The sequence below is a fragment of the Manacus vitellinus genome, unplaced genomic scaffold (assembly GCF_001715985.3).
Source record: "Manacus vitellinus isolate BGI_N305 unplaced genomic scaffold, ASM171598v3 scaffold_1_pilon, whole genome shotgun sequence".
NCBI lineage: Eukaryota > Metazoa > Chordata > Aves > Passeriformes > Pipridae > Manacus > Manacus vitellinus.
This window is the reverse complement of record NW_021939396.1, coordinates 4,280,614-4,299,841: the sequence shown is the minus strand read 5'-3', so window position 1 is coordinate 4,299,841 and position 19,228 is coordinate 4,280,614. Positions and strand designations below refer to the sequence as shown.

At 41.8% G+C, this 19,228-nt stretch overlaps 1 protein-coding gene across 1 annotated transcript in view; it reads right to left on the bottom strand.

Annotated features, from left to right (window-relative positions):
• Positions 1 to 19,228, bottom strand: part of COL22A1 (collagen type XXII alpha 1 chain) — a 195,150-nt gene that overhangs the window by 112,613 nt on the left and 63,309 nt on the right. The window contains exons 5-11 of the mRNA XM_018074383.2: positions 16,868 to 16,991; positions 14,585 to 14,860; positions 13,416 to 13,496; positions 12,691 to 12,804; positions 12,207 to 12,251; positions 7,445 to 7,498; positions 6,634 to 6,669 (exon numbers count right to left, since the gene is read on the bottom strand). Coding sequence (XP_017929872.2) covers positions 6,634 to 6,669; positions 7,445 to 7,498; positions 12,207 to 12,251; positions 12,691 to 12,804; positions 13,416 to 13,496; positions 14,585 to 14,860; positions 16,868 to 16,991 — 730 coding nt within the window. The remainder of the gene's footprint in view (positions 1 to 6,633; positions 6,670 to 7,444; positions 7,499 to 12,206; positions 12,252 to 12,690; positions 12,805 to 13,415; positions 13,497 to 14,584; positions 14,861 to 16,867; positions 16,992 to 19,228) is intronic.

Sequence of the window (19,228 nt, the reverse complement as noted above, 5' to 3'; positions counted from 1 at the left end):
ACTCTCAGCTGAACCTGGCTGCCATGGTTGACCTGTCCTGCTCCTGTGCTGAGATGTAATGGGATAAGCCCTGGCTGGTGAGGTCCCAGTTTTACCAGGGATGGTGTTGTTCCCAGCTCTATCTCCTTTAGGGCACAGCTGGTCCTTGGCTCTAAAGTATCACTGCCAGCCTGAGCCTTACTTGCAATCAGATCACACACACAGCTCTTCTGGTCCCAAAATTCACCCCTTAAAAACACCCAAAAAAAAGCTCTCCACCATCAGACCAGCATGCAGCATCAGACTCCAGCTATGCCTGCAGCTATGCCTTTTTTTTCAGGCAGAACTGCACTCATTTTCTTGTATCCCAAGTTACTGGATGCTGGCCAGCCCCAGTCCAAAGGCACAGTGCTCATGCTAATTTGGTAAGCCCTGCTGACAGCACAGCACTGGGGTGAAAAAGCAACATGGCTTTCGGGTCAGGCCTTCCTAAAAGGCTGCCTTGGGGCAAAGACAGAGAGCACAGGGATCTGCGTGGACAGACTGTATCTAGCAGGGTACATTTCCACAGCTTTTCCAGAAGCCCTAAAAATGACAATAACTCCAATTTGGAAGAGAAGAGAATAAAAGAGAAGGGGAAGCAAAGCCTTTGTTTTAAGGATCTAGCAGGCAAGATATACAAGCCTGGGGGAAAGAGGTTCATTTTAGAGGAACAAAGACTAGCTGCTTTGCCCGAGGTCAGCAAATCCATTAGAACCAAGCTTCAAGTCTGGATGTTCTACAGCCTAGCCCAGAGCATTAACTATCTGCCCTCTTTTCTTTCCTATGCTTGGTCTTGCAGTCACTGCATCGCTAATAAGCCCAGCCACTTCAGAGGTTTTATTCTCCTTAGAAATACTATAATAATCCTTCTGCAGATCTCTCTGCAGAGAGAGTCATTACCATGAAAAAAAGTTGCTAGAATACAGACTTAATCTACTGAAGTTGTTTCTCATATTCATTGCTGCCTGTGTGATTATTAGCATGAAGGGAAACAGCTAATGCACAAAGCCTGGATACTTTTGGAAACACATTAGCAAGGAAAGTCCCAGTGCAAACCATAATAAAACCTTCATCCACCACCTCTGCAGAAGGTGGGTGCTCCTGGTTAGAGTTTTTTCCTCTGACAGATTGGTTTCCTGTGGAAAAATCACAGTAGTGATTACTCGATCCAATTGTTTCATGACAACTTTCTTGTGTTTCTTACTCCTCTTCAACAGCTATGGATACTGTGGGCCCAAGCCCTGAGTAGACTATGGAAACTTCTGTCCCTTTTGGGCAAGGAGAGCGTCAGGAATATTCAAGAGGCATACTAAAGTCTAAGAATAGATACCAGCAGTAAAGACAAAAGGTCTGTCCAGCTCCTGCCTCATCTGCTTCAGTGGCCTTATGGGAGACTTCTCAAACCTACTGTCCTGCTGCCACCAATCACAGTTTGCAGAGACTCACTGACATCCTGAAGAAGAGATTATGTCTTTGTACTGACTAGAGGTTTAGAGGTGTCCCTCTTTAATTAACTCATATGCACTGTTTTAAACACATGAAATTTTAACCTCCAGAGCAGACTGCAAAGAGGAGTTCTAATACTGTTGGATGAAAAGCAACTTCATTTTGTTCATATTAAACTTGCCATCAGCTAGTTTGACTTGCTGCCCCTTAGGTTTTACAACAGAAGAAACAGTGAAAAATAATTTCCCACTGATATCTCCATACCACTCAAAGTTTGACAGATTTTCATCATATCCTCCCCAAAGTCACCACTTTTCCAAGCACCTTCCTGCCCGCAGAGCCTTCTCCCTGCCATTGGGCTTTAGCATGCTAGAAGGGTGGCTCAGCACCATTGCATAACACTTTGTACTTTGCAAGAAAAGTTTTTTTAAAGCCTCGAAGTTAAACTCTGCATGGAGGCATTAGAAGGGCAGGCTGGCTTGTGATGTGGATGGTTGTGCCCCAGGAATGCAGACCTCATGCTCTACAGAACCGCCCTTGTCAGACACGATCTCCCTGGCTTTGATCGAGTCACTGAAACCCTGTCTTGCTTGAGTCATCCCCAGAAATGCTCTACAGCTGCTGCTTCTGCCCTCACTCCTCTCCTGCCCCTATTCCTCTTGGGTCAATACAGGTTTGAGGAATCGAGTTATAACCCTTGCAGGAGCAGGCCATCTGGTTTAGCAAATATCCATTTGAATAACCTCCGGAATAAAGCTAAAACATTGTTTTTCATGGTGATAATGTTACAGAATTGGATATTTGCCCATGTATAATAATCAGCTCAACAAGAGAAGCATTTGCAAAACAATGAACGAACACACAGTAAAAGGACAGAGATTTACAGAGCAAAAATATAAGAGAATATGTCTAATGCCAAAGGGATTAAACACTACAAGGGCTCAAAGATGACAGTTAACAGTGGAAATTTAAGACACAATACAAAAGGTGATGGCTGAATCTCACCTATCCAGGAAATCCACTTGAGAACAGTTTACAAACGCACCCGTAGATGCATCGTGGTATTTTCTTTTTTTATAAATCCCTGAACAATAACTTGGCTGCATATGCATGTTTCTATACACAAAAAGCATCCTCCATGAGCCTGAGTTATTCAGGCATGGCAGAAAATGCCAGGCTGCTGCTTGAACTATTACAGTGAATTTCCTAGTTTTAAAAGTCACACAAGTCCTCACGTCGACATGAATTAGGTTTTTAGCCGCAGTTGCTATTCTCTTGGTTTACCACTAATGATGTGCTCAACATGTTATATATTCTAATACAAGCATCATTTTGGCTTTAACTTAGTGATACAACCAAGGTAATGTCCTGAAGAAACAAGGCCAGTGCCTCTACTCTCCTCCTGGGAAACACAGGATTTTCCCTCTAACAAATGCCTCAGACTTCATATAAATGCCCTACACAGAGTACTTGGCTACAACATGGTCTGACAGGTGTTTGGCACTGGCACAGCTGGAGAGCAAGACTATAATAAGGAGATGATTTTAGTCTTGTCATCTCAGTCTTTTCCAAGGTGAAATAACTTTGTTCTACCAACATTTAGGATGTGAGCCTTGTCCTTTTAAAGGAGCCCACAGTACATGCACAGCAATGATCACACAGACAGCAATTATTAGAAGCCCAGCATCTCTGATCCAGCTTCCTAGCACTGGCTAATACCCTTCAAAATCAAGGAAACATGAAGGTTGTAACAGCCAGAGTGAAAAACAAGAATTCATGTTCATGTAGCCACTGCAGAACATTAGGCAAATGAAACAGGGTTTCATTTCAGAGGTTCTTCTACTGTTTTCCAGGAGCATAGATGGTAGCTGGCATTGCATCTCTGCTCCCTGTGATTATAGCCACTTCCCTCCCACAGTCATTTCTGACACCAAGACAGAGACATGGCTCTATGTCCCTGCATGCAGCAGTGATCCCTCATATGCACACCAGAGCTGACAAACACCAGTGCCCTGGTGCAGCAGCAAGGTCTTGGAAGTCTGGAGGTGCCTCAGTTGACTGGAAACTGGCAAATGCTATCCCAGTTTTCAAGAATAGTGAGAAGGAAGCTCCTGGTAATTACAAAGCTGTCAGACTCACTTCAGTGCCTGGTAAAATTATGGACAACTGTATTCTGGGAGTTACTGAAGAACACTTGGGAGGTAATGCAGTCACTGGTCACAGCCAGCATGGGTCCACAGGGGCAAGTCCTCCTTAACTTGCTTAATTTCCTTTCATGGCAAGGTCAAGCTCTTGATGAAGAGAAGACAGTAGATGTGGTTGGTTTGGCATTTTAACAAAGCTTTTGACACTGTCTCTCACAGAATCCTCCTGGACAAGATGTTCAGCAAGTAGCTGGATAAATAAATCATGTGATGGGTGAGTAATTCCCTAATGAATTGGGATCAAAGGGTTATAGGAAACGCGGTTACGTCAGGCTGGTGACCAGTCACCAGTGATGTTCCCTAGGGCTCAATTCTAGGGCCAGAGCTCTTCAATGTTTTTTAAATTATATGGATATAGGAATCAAACATGCATTAATTAAGTCTACTGATGACACTAAACAAGAAGATGTGGCCTCCCTCAAAGACAGTCTGTCCCTGCAGAGGATCTGGACAGACTAGAAAGCTGAGCAATCACCAATTGTGTAAAATGCAGCAAAAGCAAGTGCTGCATTCTCTACCTGGGATGGAATAATTCTGGTTACATGTACAAATTGGGGGATGAATGGCTGGAGACCAGCTTCACAGAAAGAGATCCATGGTTTTGGATTAATGGCAACTTGAAAAGAAGTCAACAGTGTGTCCTGGCAGCCAAAAGGGCCAACTGTGTTCCTGCCTGATGCACTGTCCAGGGAGGTGATTGTTCTACTCTACTCCACGCTGTGTGGCCTCACCTTGAGTGGTGTGTGCAGTTTTGGGAACCACCACATGAGAAGGATATAAAGCTCTTGGAGTGTGTCCAGAGGAGGGTGACAGAGATGGTGAAAGGCCTCAAGGCCAAGGCTTAGGAGGAGTGGCTCAGGTCACTTGGTTTATTCAGCCAGGAGAAGAGAAGGCTGAGAGGAGACCTCATCACACTCTGCACCGTCCTCAAGGAAGAGATGCTGATCTCCTGTCTCTGGTGACCAGTGACAGGCCACAAGGGAATGAGATGAAGCCCATCCCCACAACAGCAGAAGTTCACATGGGACATTAGGAAAAGGTTCTTCATGGAGAAGGTGGTTGGGCACTGGAGTAGGTTCTGCAGGAAAGTGGTCACAGCACCAAGCCTGTCAGAGCTCAAGAAGCATCTGAATTGTGCTCTTGGTCATATGGATTGGTATTAGGTACTCCTGCAAGGAGCAGGGAGTTGAACTAGATGATCTGTATTGGTTCCTTCCAACTTGAGATGTTCTATGATTTTGTGATTCTATATCCCCAGACTCCCTTTTTAATCAAACCAGCAAAATACAGCTGATGTATCTTTGCTCTCTACCAGCAACAGCACTGACACTCAGCTACTGGGCACACTGGGTACAAACACACTGGGTACCAAGTAACTTCCTCTACAGGCGAGAACAAGCTGCCTGGGCTGGCAGGACTTCCAAATAAACACAACAAGCTGGCCATAAAGTCAGGATCCTCCAAGCCTACACATTTGTTTGGGCAGCCAGTGCTGTTTGGTTGCTCCAGCCAAAGAAGTTCTGCACATACTGTGAGGTTCCTCTATTTTCCCTCTCCAGTCCAGACTCGCAGAACTATTTTCCTATGCATGGCAATACCACAAATGGAATTAAATTTTCCAACACTTTTCTGCAGAGTTCAAATCATAAGAAAACAAAAACTTACTTCAACTACAGCCCAACTCATGTAGTAAACATCATGTTTCCCATTAGACTGCTGACTCTTACCACCTGCCAAACACGAGCTACTTTCCAAAGGCTGAATCCTGAGTCTCAGAGGCTAAACAGTGGCTGCCAGGGGGAGGACTGCAGGAAGATGAATGCAGAAATGTGTTCTTTATAGCCCCCATGCCTCTATCCTGGCTCAGTAATATTTCCTGCCACGAACAACCCTCATTTCGATTGTAATTTCACGTGATGCATTAGCACAGTATACAATCAATACATCATAATCACAGGAAGAACAAATGAGAAGATGTAATGGTCATAAACATCATGTTCTCACTGGTGCAACATTCTTCCTTTCAGATCACAAGCCTATATCATTTTAAATTCCCTGAGCAATCGAGTAGCCACAGATTTGATGGAAAACAGCTCAACAGATTCTTAACCCCACTTTCAATACAAACCATGACTTCCTCCTTAATAAATCCATCTGTCTCCTAGACCCTCCTGTCAATCTTTCTCCAACGCTCCCTGTGACTTGAAATTTCATTTTGATGCTAAAGAAAATATCCTCAATCAGATGTGATATAGAGCTACAGGCAGAAAGAACTAATTCTCCTCTGCAGTCTAGGCATGTAGACCAATTTTTTGTGGGAAGTTTGTAGCCAGAATTGCCTGGAAACCACCATCTTTTTTTTTCTGTAAATGAAATTAATCCAGTCACGCTACGTGTTTCCCATTGTTGATCACCACTGAAAGAGTTTTCCAAGACAGAGAGCCCAGCAAGTTTCAGTGGTTATTCCATATCCTCAGTTTTAACTTTTGCTTCAAGTCTTATCGCCATGTCCTGTCTAATATTTACTCTTCAGTTTATTAATGAAAAAATCCGATTGAAAGAAAGGCTATGACAGACTCCTCATGACCCAAATTTAATCCTGCTGAAAATTCAATAAACTCAAAATTATGCTTTCCCTTTGTTTTTCCTCCTTCCAGACAATTGATTTAGTGCATTATCCTCCATGAACTCATTGCTGCTTACACAAAGCAAACATTATGATTTCAATTTGATAACATTTTCCATGGCCAATGCACAAAGGAAACTCAAAGAACACAAAGGGGAAAAAGCAGTGAACACTCAAGAGCTTGTCTGCAGAAGAAGGCATAACACAGCATAAAAGTTCCCCACGAAGATCCAACTATATCATATCTTTTGCATCCTATGCACTCCAAAACAACCTCTGAACTATGAAAGGCAACAGCAAAAAACTCATTTGAACCAATGAAAGATTAGATCTTACCTTTTCTCCTTTTTCTCCTATGCCATAGGCTTTGCCCTGGAAATGAAAGAAGAGGGGGAAAGGTACATTTGAAAACAAGGATATCAAACAACACTATAAATATATGTTTCATGTTTTCCTGGTTATGCATCCAAAACCTATCTCTCTATAGGTATATATAGGCACACAATCCCATGACAGCTACTACAGGGAAAGTAATTTTCTTTGGGTGTAATTCCTTGATAATAATTCAGTGACAAATTAAACTAGAAAACCTATCCCCAATTCTCCTACTGCAGCCAGGAAAACACCTTATTTTTTATTTATGGAAAAGTCTGATATTACATTTCCAGAATCAAAGATGCCAACAACCCTTATTGGAATGAAATCTACACAGGGTTAAAGATTTTCTTGCCTAAAAACTCAGTCTGGCATTTGCATTAATTGCAGCTGGGGAAAGCTGTATCTTGGTCATCTTAATGTAAAAGAGTCGAGTGAGATTTGCATCTTCTTGTGTTCAGTTGCTTCACACTGTCCCCATCAGACGTGCATCTGTGCTATAATCAAGTACACCCAAGTTACACGTTTAATTAGAAGGTCAATCCTAAGTCAGTTATCAGATGTATTCAGGGATGAACCCTTCCATTTCCCCCCTCCAAGAGATGACAGTGCGTGCCAGAAAGATCAGCTTCCCCTTGGGATTCAGGTCCAACAGGGGAAACATATTTGATCAGGTCACATGACATTGTGAGCAAGTTCTCAACACAAAGGAGCAACCAAATACTTGTATTTTCATCTTCTTAAGTAAAACCATTGGATATTTCTTACTTACCGACTCTCCTTTTTCTCCTCTGAGTCCAGGAAACCCCGGACTGCCTCTTTCTCCCTTGAAAAAGAAAGTGTGTTACTGTCACAGAGTTAATTAATTCATTTTTTTAACATAGAAGGAAAGTGATGCAACAAGGGTTTGCCTGAGATTATGGAAACTTTTGGTCCCCCAGTCTCTATAGCCAAGATTTCAGCTCCTGCCCTGAGGACTGGGTGTATCTCATTGCATTTATGGTAACTTCAGTGTACAAGTTTTTAGATGGACTTTCTATTCTATTTTTCATGTGAAAATACTGGTAGAAGCCTTCAGAGTGCACTGGCAAAGCAGAGATCTTTCTCTTCAAAAGTGCTTATTTTCTATTAAGCCAGGAAGAACTTGGAAAGGTGGTTTGCATAAGACCTAGAGGGTACACACCTAAAATATGGAGAAGATAAGCCTGCAAATATTGTTGGCATTTTATCTGGGGTTTTTTCTTTTTAAATTCAAACCCCTTGTTTTCAGTCATGCTAAATTTTCAGTATCAGATAACTCCTCTCTTCCATCACACAAGTGTGCAGCACACACAGAGTTGCTCTCCCTGCTTTTTCCAATGGAAGAGAGGGAAGAGGACGCAGAAAAGAGATGTTTGAAAATATACAAATTGTGATGGGTGGAAAAATTATAACTGGGGAAGGAAATACATGGCGAGGAAAAAGGGAAAAATGGTCAATCAAACATGAAGCAAAACTTTTTCTCCATTTGTCTCCTCAGAAGGATAGGGCTGAAAAGGATAAAGAATCAAAAAGGATATATGATTTCATAAGTGTTCTTCAGATACAGAATTAAAAGTGGTGCCAAAACCAGCAAGTGCAGAGAAATACCTGCAAATCATTTTCATGTACTGCTCTGCAATCTCAAAACTAGACATGAGACATTGAAAACATTTGTCAGGATCATGGTTTCTTTTTCCCAGGTGAAGAAAACAGAGGAAAGTTTCTTAAAAGCTTTTGAAAGCACAGTAAGTTTCTTTCTTTAACCTTTCTGTTCTGTTTTTTACCAAAAGAAAGAAAACTCAGAGCAAGTGGCATATATACAATAGCAATGGCATGGTCAACTAGGAAGGCTGTGGTAAAATTCATAAAAGTTTTTATGAAACCATCTCTTCTAAGTCACTGAAAGTACCAAACCTTTCCAATCTGGAGAAAAATTACATCCTGTCAGAGGATGTCTAATACACTGGACTTCACAAACTTTTCAAGGGCAGGTAAGTATTGTCATTTTCTATGTGGACAAAAACACATCTCACAGAGAACAGATTTTTTTCTAAACTCGGATCAATAGCAGCTCTGGAAGAGAGAAGAAGCCTGTTGACCATCAGCCCAGTGCTCCGACCAGCCATCCTGTCTGCCTGCAAACAACACAGCATGCAGAGGGAGCGTGGAAGGAAAATAAATTAGACTGGGCTGTCATTAGCCTCTAAAATTTACCAATAGGACCCAGCTTCAGGCACGTTGGCCAATGCCTAACTCTTTCCCAATACCATCCTTTATCTTACCTCCTTCCAAGACATATCACTGTGTCTCCTCTCAGTTTGGCAGCATGGGTGATTGAGACAGAGGTGCTCATCTCCCAGGGACTTTTCTCACTTTTTTTAATAACTGTGAGCTCTCCCATTTTGCCCTGCCTTTGAAGACTCAGAGAGTATTGGAAACTCATTATCTTCCCACACTGGTTATAAACTTTGAATATTTCCTCTGGACAGATGACATTGTAAGAAAAGCCTGCCCAAACCTCTTCCTCTAAAAGAAGGAATATGCTATAGAAGCTCAGGATAGCAGAACCTGAACACAAGTCTCTCCATTTTTAACTCAAATAGATGGCAGCCACACTCATTTTACTTAAAAGACTGTCAAAATGACCTTTTTTTAAAGAAAACATAGAGAAACACATAACCATTATTTCTTTTTTTTTTTGAATACACAGTAAAAACCACACCAGCTACTGCTGGTCTAGGAAAACCAAACCAAACCAAACCCCAAAACTCTCACAGCTTAGAGAAGGAGCCTCACAATCCTCTTGACTTTACAAGCCTCTCCAAAGATCACTGTACTGGGCTAAAAGGGGGTTTTTAGCACTGATCTCTCTCCCTGTTGGTATCTCCTGGGACTAATTTCTCAGGTGACTACCACAAGCTGTGGGCCTTTTTCCTGACACAGCTGAACCAGCTGCTTTGCTGGGTTACTTATATGGCCATATATGGTCTCTCACAGGACATTTCTTAATATCAGCCTGTAAAATGTTTTTGGATAGTGCTGAAGTACTTAGAACCTACCTAAATATCCCTTGGGCCTCAGTTATTTAGAGGTAGATTTCAGCATTGTAACTCATCCCAAACAAGAGATGCTCAGTAGTGATGATGTTTATAGAGAAAATCAGGAATTTTGGCTCAGAGGTCTGATGTTCTGTCTCCATTATTTCCCTGATAATTTCTTTTCTTATTTATTTGTTTACTCCAATCTCTCTGTTTAATCAATGTTCAGTCTTCTCTTATGTTATGCTCACTGCCTATTTAATCAAGCCTAAGAATATAGTAGAGATCTTCTTATTTTAATTTTTTTTAGTGTTTCTTGAAGCCCCTGTTCTTGAATTCAAATAAAAATGGAAATCTTTTTTATTTGTTACCTTAAGAAAGCTTTACACCCTTTTCATTACCCAAAAACAAAGCTTTAAAACACACCCCTTGCACCATAGAAATGAGGAGCCAAGTTTAATGATCCTAAAACATATTATGGACATGTACAACTCTGTAATACAGAAGCCACTCATATTTTTGTGGACCCTTAGTCTTTCTTTGATAAATACCAGGTGGTAATGTTGGGGAGTTGCAAATAGCATTGAATTTCCTCCCCATGGCCAGCATTTTAGCCTGGGTAGCTCAGTAATGCTGCAGAGAGAGGTGAGGAGAGCAAAATTCATTCTTGAACACAGAGCAAGGACTGTGACAAGCTGGTCCTTGGAAAAAGTGATGTAAGAACTCCTGTCAAGGGAAGTATATGTTATTTAATCACAATGTCTTTGCAAGTCAGGTGTAAAATCTATTAATTGCCTTATTTAGCAGATACAGAAGCCAAGTTATTTGTCTGAAATATCACATTTGTACTAAATTGTTGTCAGATCCTGGATTTAAATGGCATCATCCCCAGGCCCTTGAGACTTTGACACAGTCCTGTCTTGTCTATGTACAAGTCTCAAATCACTACCGCCAGAGAAAAGTCACACACATCTCTAGATCTCTCCAGCCACACACATACAGGAGTGGGCCAGCACTTTTGGGGTCTGTAACAGAAAATCTGCTGATGCTGTGCTTATATAAACACCCTTTTGTATTCCACTAGTGCCTCCTGCACCCCAGCAGCGTGCCATGTTATACAGGGCAGACACCCTGACCGGTGTATAGACCTTGTCAAAGTGGTGAAAGACAAGGAGATGTTGCTGCAGGGCCCTTTTATTATTATCATTATTGTCCTTCTGCAACCTCCTCACGACAGTCATGGCTCTGCTATTCTTCAAAACAGCCCATCATTATTTAAGCTGTCACAGATTAAAATAGAAAGCTGCTATTTATATATGTGGAAGCACAAGGAGCTGTTTTCTGCACATTCAGTCAGGCACATCTGAGTACTAATGAGTCCATGTTCTTTCATTGCAGCAGAAAACATACTCCAAAACGCATCTCCTTACTCCAGACCTTGTCCCTGCAGACAGCAAGCCAAGTTTTGCCAAAACACAACACATTTTTGAGGATGTCTGACCTTCCAAGACCCAGAGATTTCCCCTTTCCCCTCTCACAGTGTTTCATAATAACTGAGTGACTTTGGTGAGCTGCAATTCAATTATTCACACAGTAAATATAAACTCAGTGACTGAATTTGTAGAAGTGACTCAGATGCAAACAGTTCTGAATACAACTTGTTCCCAAAAATCTTTTCCATCACACAGATGGAAAGTTGGGAACCACCACCACCAGCTTTCACCTCTTCATCAGTGTATGAATCTCTGTTTTCTTCCAGTACCTGTACTCCCTTAAAGTCTATTGCCTCACAGCTCTATTTGTAACCAAGTACAGAAGGAAAATGTGTTTGTGCTGAATGCACACGTGTATATCAAAGAAACTTGCAGAACAGGCAGGGTAATATAAAGGCTGCACTGTGAAAATTGAAGCAGACATCACAACCACTCTCCTACCCTGCTATCTAGGAAGGAGTGCTGAGGGAAATGGCCTATATTTAACATCATGACTCAGATAATCTTCATAAGGATAACAGATTGTGACTAATCTTTTGCTGTTAGTTTCAGGAAATTTTGTGGAGTGTGACTGGAAGGCTGCTACCCAACTTATGGATATATGGTACTGCTGAGCAAGGCACAGCAGAGAAGAAGCTCGTCATTTTCCAGGTGACTTGCCATGGAAGCTGTGCATGACCTAGTAGAGAATAACAGTAACTTGCAAAAAACCAGTTTAAAAGCTACAGGGAAGCATTGTGCAAGATATTTACTTTAAGAATGACATAAAGCAGCAGCAGAAACGTCTAAATGCAAGCGTAGAACAAAGACACAAGATAGTCAGAGCCTCCTGCTCTGCCTCAGGTTCATCCAAAACTGTCTGAACTTAGTCATATGCTAAATTGACTCTCAATTCACAAAATCTTTAACTCTTCAGCTTACTCTGAAACTGTTTCATTGTTGTTGATTTTATTAAACAAATGGACTAACACATATTACTGACCTTTTGACCTTTAGGACCTTCAGGGCCAATTAGACCCCTCTCCCCCTAAGACAAAAAGAAACATGATTAATCAGACAGATCTTCTCATTATATAACCAAGCAAGGGGCATGATCCTGCAACTGCTGAGGACAACAGAAATGTTTTTAGGTTTAAGCAGAGAAGAGAACAAAGCTGACATGCCCTCAGGAGCAGTGACAATGGAACTGGTTTCTCAGAGGTCTTAGTCACAGCCAGCATAAGCAAGCATACCACCTTCAAAAGCTATGAGATTTTTTTCAATGTGGCTACATTTACCTCTAGAATCTGGTTTGGCTTATTTTTTTTTTGAAGAAGGATGCACCTAACTGGTCTGGATAAAAATAACTACTTTTATTTCAATGTTGCTACCATGACTAGCAGCAGGGTCAAAATCACCGAATTAGGTAAGGAGAAAATTGCTTCTATGGACGTCCCCAAATGAAACATTCTTGTCTCAACACTCACCTTCTGTCCAGCAAGACAGGAGCAGTTGAATGTCTTGAGGTGGCCAACTTGCTCACTGCCAACAGTGGGTCTCACTTCCAGGGGAGGTGCTTCCGTCAGGACCGTGACCTGGCACTGCACCCAAACACCCAAGGTCATGACAAAGCCTTTGATGCTGGAAAGTTTCCCCTTCCATGCTCTTTAGAGAAACCCCACAGGCACTACTGTATAACACACAGCCAAATGAGTCCCCAGGAGGAATGAAATCCCACAAAAACCATTCATCCAAGCAATAGGGAAAAATGTGGTAAAATGAACAATGAATCTCTTTAACCAAGATTGAGGGGAGAAGAGTTGAAAGGAGGGTGGAAGTTTCTGCTAAGAGTTGGGCACAGGAAAATAGGCAGCAACTGGTGCTGGTTTTATCTGTTCCCAAATAAAACCAGTGGGAAACACGCTGAATATTTCACGCTGCATTTCTGTTGTTCCATCATCACTTCAGGGTTTTGTTTCCCCTGACAGTTTGACAAGGAAAGAGGAACTTGGAAACTTCAAATTTCTCATACTCATCCGTCTGCAGTGGTCCTCCTCTGGCTCTACTACATTACCAATTACACAGTTAGGTTTCATTCACCCTCATTAAAAAAATTATAATCCCATACTGCCATACATTTCCTGATTTATGTTAAGAGATTTCAGTGAAGAGTGTTCATGTGAAAATGAATAAATGACAAAAAGGAGCTTACCGGTCCAGAGGGAATGTCGCAGCACGTCTCCAGCTCAGCATGCCGGGAATCACAGTAAATAACCATCCGCTGAAGATCAAACTGGAAAACAAAGCGAGGCAACAGTCTCAGACACACTGAATTATTAAAGACCGCATGTCCTTTTGCTTGGATAAAAACAGAGCAGGCAAATACAAACAAAATCCAGATGGTGCTAACTTCAGAGTGATTTCATGGATCCTGTAGTCAGTCTCTAGCTGTACCTGTCAATAATGGACCAATATCTCAGCATGGTCCGAGAGAGCTGAACTAATGAGACCCTGAATATAGCTATTAAAATTCTGGTGGAGGTATTCATGCTAATTCCCATGTTCTAGCCAAATTTCTGTCTGAGAAGACATATCCTGGACACCACTGTCCCTCCTAGAATTTTGTCTAGACAGAAGGTTTGTTTTTCTCTGGCTGTGCCTGGCATCTTCTGACCTTTTACCCCTACATGAGAAATGATGTTTAATATGCATATTTAATATGCACGTGCCATCCATTTTGCACAGATAGAAAGATTACACAAGTCTCAAACACCAAATGATCACACATAAATTATACCAGGTTAACACTGCTGCTGGACAATCAGGTCCAACCTGCAGGTCTCCACTTCAATTGTACAGAGTCATTTAATATCCAAGGAACTTAGAATGTACCATGACTCTCCTGAGTTAACAAGCTTCCTTTCCCCTCCCATCTCTTCCTATCATGGGTGGAAACATTTGTAATGCCAAGATCAGACAATAAGAGGCCTTTACATGGAGTTCAGTACCCAGTTTGATGATATTTGTGTGTGATTTTTTCTCTGCTTTTAACTGTAGCACGTTCTGTATGATCAGGAAATTCCTTGAGAGTTCTGGAAATTCTTCAGTACTGCACCCAAGCTATTTCACTTGCAGAAGAAAGATGAAATTTCTCATTTCTAATCCCTATTATGGAGGCACTGTCAGTCTCACATAAAAAGACAGCAAGTCCTGCGCATGATAAGGTACCAACCTGTCTTAGCTGTGTAACACTGGTAACATTTCAGTGATGCTGCCTCAGGAAAAGGGTAAATTACAACATAATCCCCAAAACCCCATTCATGTGCTGCAAACCCAATCCTGAACATTACCCTAGCTCTAATCTGGAAGAACCGTACTCACATCAATGGGAACACTGTCATACAAGCGTTTGCCAATCACAGTCTTTCCTTGAATGTCAATGTTTTCCCTGTCTTCAATAGGCAGCACCTGCACCAGTTTGCAGTCTATGTAAAGCGAGACAGCCTTTGACTGGATGCTGAGGGCAATTTTGTGCCAGTTGCGGTCGAACAGGTCACTGACTCGTGTGTTTCTGAAGACCACCCTGACGGCGTCCTTGGTGAGCCCCACGGCGTTGTACTCCAGAGCTTTGTTCTCTCCATCCAGGCGGATCGAGACCTGCATGGAAACAGAATGGATTTTTCTAAGAAAGTACAAAGTCTTCTCCTTCCTCCTGACTGCTTTCCATCACCACCGACACCACAAATCCAGGGATGGTACAGCCTGTGGTGAGAAGCCCAAACAAAGAGCTTGGACAGAGTTTTGTGAGAGATATGGACAGGGAGCCCACACCTGTGCTAGTAAATAAAATGTGGCTGCACAGGCTTTGGTGCAGACCCATGACCATCTAAAGCCAGGCAATGCTTGGGCATGGTTGGGTGGTAGCACATCAGGGGCATCTCCCCAAAGGCAGAGAGACAAAGTTGAACCTGGTTTGGATCCCTCTATCTTGTGCACTCCTCCACTACTTCCTAGCAGTCTCTGTGCTTTTTACTCCCATCACATGTCCTCAGCTGTCCCATGGGACACAGACAAATGCTTCATCACCTGGTATGAAACCAATCTGATGAGCTGTAGCACTGCCCACATGTTATTTCAGATGCTTTGAACAGAAAACTACAGTTACACCCCATCCCCTGTCTTAAGAGCTACAGGGCAGGCAAAAATTGGCTTTTGAACACATGAACTTTTAGTTCATTTACAAATTGGTTTCTTCTTTTACCAAAGTCAGGCAGTTACCAGCAAGCAGCAGGCAATGGAGCAGGCAGAGCCAGGGGAGCAAATGGTGAGTCTGCAAGCTGCAGAGCTGGAAGGAGTTTGGACCACATTGGCACCAAGCTGTGTGTGATGTAAGCAGCCCAGATCTGACCCCAGATCTGACCCAACTTCTCCGTGCAGCTGAGATCTGTGCTGGCTGGGAATGCCAGCTCGGATCAGCATTGGCTCAGAAGTGTCTACATCTGTGAACTGTGCAGGTGTGCAATGGACTGGCCAAAGCAGGACTGACTTTACATGAAACGGGGCTCATGAGGCTCTAACACACTTCTGGCACCACATTTTAAGGTACTTTGACATTATTACTAGAAATATTGAGTGCTTTTTTCTCTTCACACCTAAACAGTTCAAGTTTTCAACTTCTTCCAAGAAATACTGCGTGATACATGCATTCTCATTCTGCAGCAAATAACAATGCAGGTAACACAGTAAAACACATTTCATTTAATAAATGAATAATAATTGTCATCTAAGCTTTTTACCATTGTCTCAAACCCAGTTAGCTAACGCTTCCAACTGCACCTATCTTTCACTGAGTTCCCTATCTTTGAGTTCCCCAAATCGTTTTGAATACCAGTCCCAAAGCAACAACACTGAATTACACAGCTATGTAAGCCCATGCTGACACTCCAGTTTAGAGTCACGAGTAATGCCATCAGCATCAGATTTGGTGCCGCACCATATTTGTTGCTGATCAGAAAAACGTACAGCTCCAAACCACTCCCTCCTCAAGCACACTCAAACACCTAAACTCTAGCAAGCTGTTAAGAACATGCTGTCTAAGGGCAGACAGCCCTTTAGTACACTCTTATGGCATTTTTCTTCTGAGAACATAAAAGTACTTCAAGAAAAAATATTATATCATATCATGCAGCAGTCAGGACTTAGGGTTATGGAGTTATAATAAGTGTTACATCCACACCAAAAGCAGGAACTCATAAAACTTTGCATGACACCTAGAAGAACTCTGTGCAAAAACCTGACATAACTCACTGCTCTGTGTGACAATAGTTTTCCAAACAGGCAAAATAATTTCCCTAAACAGAACTATCTGAACAAAACAACTAAAAACTCAACAGTAGTTTCAAGAGTAAGGATGCTATTTTTTGTCCCTCTTTCAAACTAACACATTTATTTTCATACTAATAAAAACCAAGGTCTATGCAAACCTTCCTCCAGGGTTGAATTAAAGGTAAAGAATTTTCAGCAGAATGCAGTGAAAAACAGGTAAAGGGATTTTTATCAGTCTGCAAGGAAAAAGTAGTGGGAGGCTAAGGAAAGAAAACTGGTTCATGGCAACAAAAATAGAGAAAGAAGGCTGTTCCTGCTGGCTGCAAAAGGGCCTCTTACCTGTGGTATGCCGTACTTGTCGATAATCTGCCAAATATACCAGTCTTCTTTCCTGGAAGCCTTCCGGAATTTGAAGGTAGTTACAAAGGCATATTCATCAGGCAGACCTTGTGGAAATACATCCCTGGCATGGGGAGGGGAAAGAGAACATTGTATCAGGCTCAGCAGTGAAGAGTAGAACTTCTAAAACTCGCTCCATATCCCAGTAATAGTTCCCTAAAGTATCATTATAGTTCCGACAAAATCTGCTTTATTTGGAGGCCTGCAGAGAGATAAACATGAGCTTGTGCCCTCCAGGCAATTCTGTCCTTGTGAAGCCCTTTTTAATTCCAATGGAGAAGCTCTCAAATTGGATAAGAAATAGTGAAAATCTGCAGTCGAGTATCCATCACGTTAAAAAGGTTGTTTTTTACTTGATGCTTCTGTTCATACAATCTGTAAATAATTCTGTTCTTCTTCAGGTGTGCTGAAGACCAGTGACTTCTGGGAAGGGGCAGGAACATCTGAAATCCTCTATAAAAGTACAGAGTTATAGCAACAAACATTGTAATATTTGCCCCAAAACAGGCACTACAACTGATGTCTTTCCAAGAAGATGTTCCTTGGCTGATGGCCTGTGAGAACAGGAGAATCTTCTCAAATCAAACATTGCAAACACATTAGCCAGAAATTTACTTGGTATGACATCACATCCAGATCAAACACTGTTTGACTCTACTCCAACATAAAAATGTACCATAACATGGGGATGCAGGGGTGGACAGAAGGGATCACTAATACAGCATCATCTTTTTTTTTTTTTTTTTTTTGTCACTAACCATTACTGGATGCCTAAGAACAAGAATGAATAGAACACATATATCTCTCTCCTACCCCCAGTTTTAGGGATCTGGGAGTCAAATTCAGAGACAAAAACAATTTCTATATTAATAAATTTCTGTGGATTTATGTTATACGGACTTCTTCATCTTCCCCTTGAACTCAAGTAAACTTATGACATTCTCAACATCCTTTGGCAAGGAATCACACTCTGCTACCCATTGTATAAGGAGCCTCCTCCTGTTTGTTCAGGACCTAACTCAGATCTTATCAGGGACAACACAATGAACCTCTTCTTGTTTTATTTTTTATAGCATTCATGATTTTTCAGACTTTGTTTATAATGCCTCTAAGCCATCTCTTTTCTCACCTGAAGAGTCCCAGTTAACATGGTTCTTCATGCCCAAGCCAGCCTGCTTCTCTGATCATTCCTAAATAAACCCTTCCTAAATATCATGTCTTTGCTTTGGCATATCTGAGCAGTCAGGCACAAGCATTCATCAGGAAACAAAACACAACAGCAGCAATTAATGAAGAGCAAACTATGAAGACAGATTCTTTTAACAAATAGGTGACATAATCCATCACTATGCAGAAACTGGCACAGTCAAAGGCACATAAAACTAGAGGCCTTTAATTATGTTAAAAGCAAAAAGTCCTCAAAATTTCCAGAATAGTCTGGTTTGCAATTACAGCAAAGGTTGAGAGCTGATCTTTCCTAATGCCAAAATACTAGATTATATTTTAATCTGTGCTTTGAATTCCCTATCTTTTTAGTCAAGTTATAAATTCAGAACACTGTGGCTTCATCCATTGCTGTGTTTTTTGCTGTATAAGTTGGTTTTTCCTCCTGGGGAAAAAGGCACTCTCTGAATTCTTCCAACTTCTTCCCAAAGAAAACTGAACCAGAGTCCCAATAGCTCCTTTACAAAATCCTTCCCTTAGGAAAGCAGACAAGGCTGTCTTATTTTTTGGTACTGGTTATTTTACCAAGGAGGTCTGAGTTGACGGGAGGTTAACAAATGTGATACCCATCTACAGGAAGGGCCAGAAGCAGCATCTGGAGGTGAACAGAAGTAGGACCTGGAAAGAGGATCACCTTAGACCAGATATTAAGAAAAAATTATTTACCAAAAAGGTGGTCAGGCGTTGGAACGGGCTGCCCAGGGAAGTGGTAGATTCACCATCCCTGAAAATGCTCAAAAAAAAGTGTGGATATGGCACTTGGGGACATGGTTTAGCAGTGAAAATGGCAGTGTAGGATAACAGTTGTATTCAATGATCTTACAGGTATTTTCCAACCTTAATGATTTTATGATTCTGGACATCTCTGAGCTGGGAACAGGAATACCATTATGCAAGCTTAATTTCAGAAAGGGTTTTCAGGTGCTTAATGCTTAGTGCCCACAGAAATAACTGGGAGTTAGGTACCTAAATATCCCTGTGAGTCTGGCCACACCTCATCACACAGGGCTGACAAACAGCCCATCAGGTAGATTTAAACCGACAGAAAGCTATAATGACCTATTACCTGCCACCCTC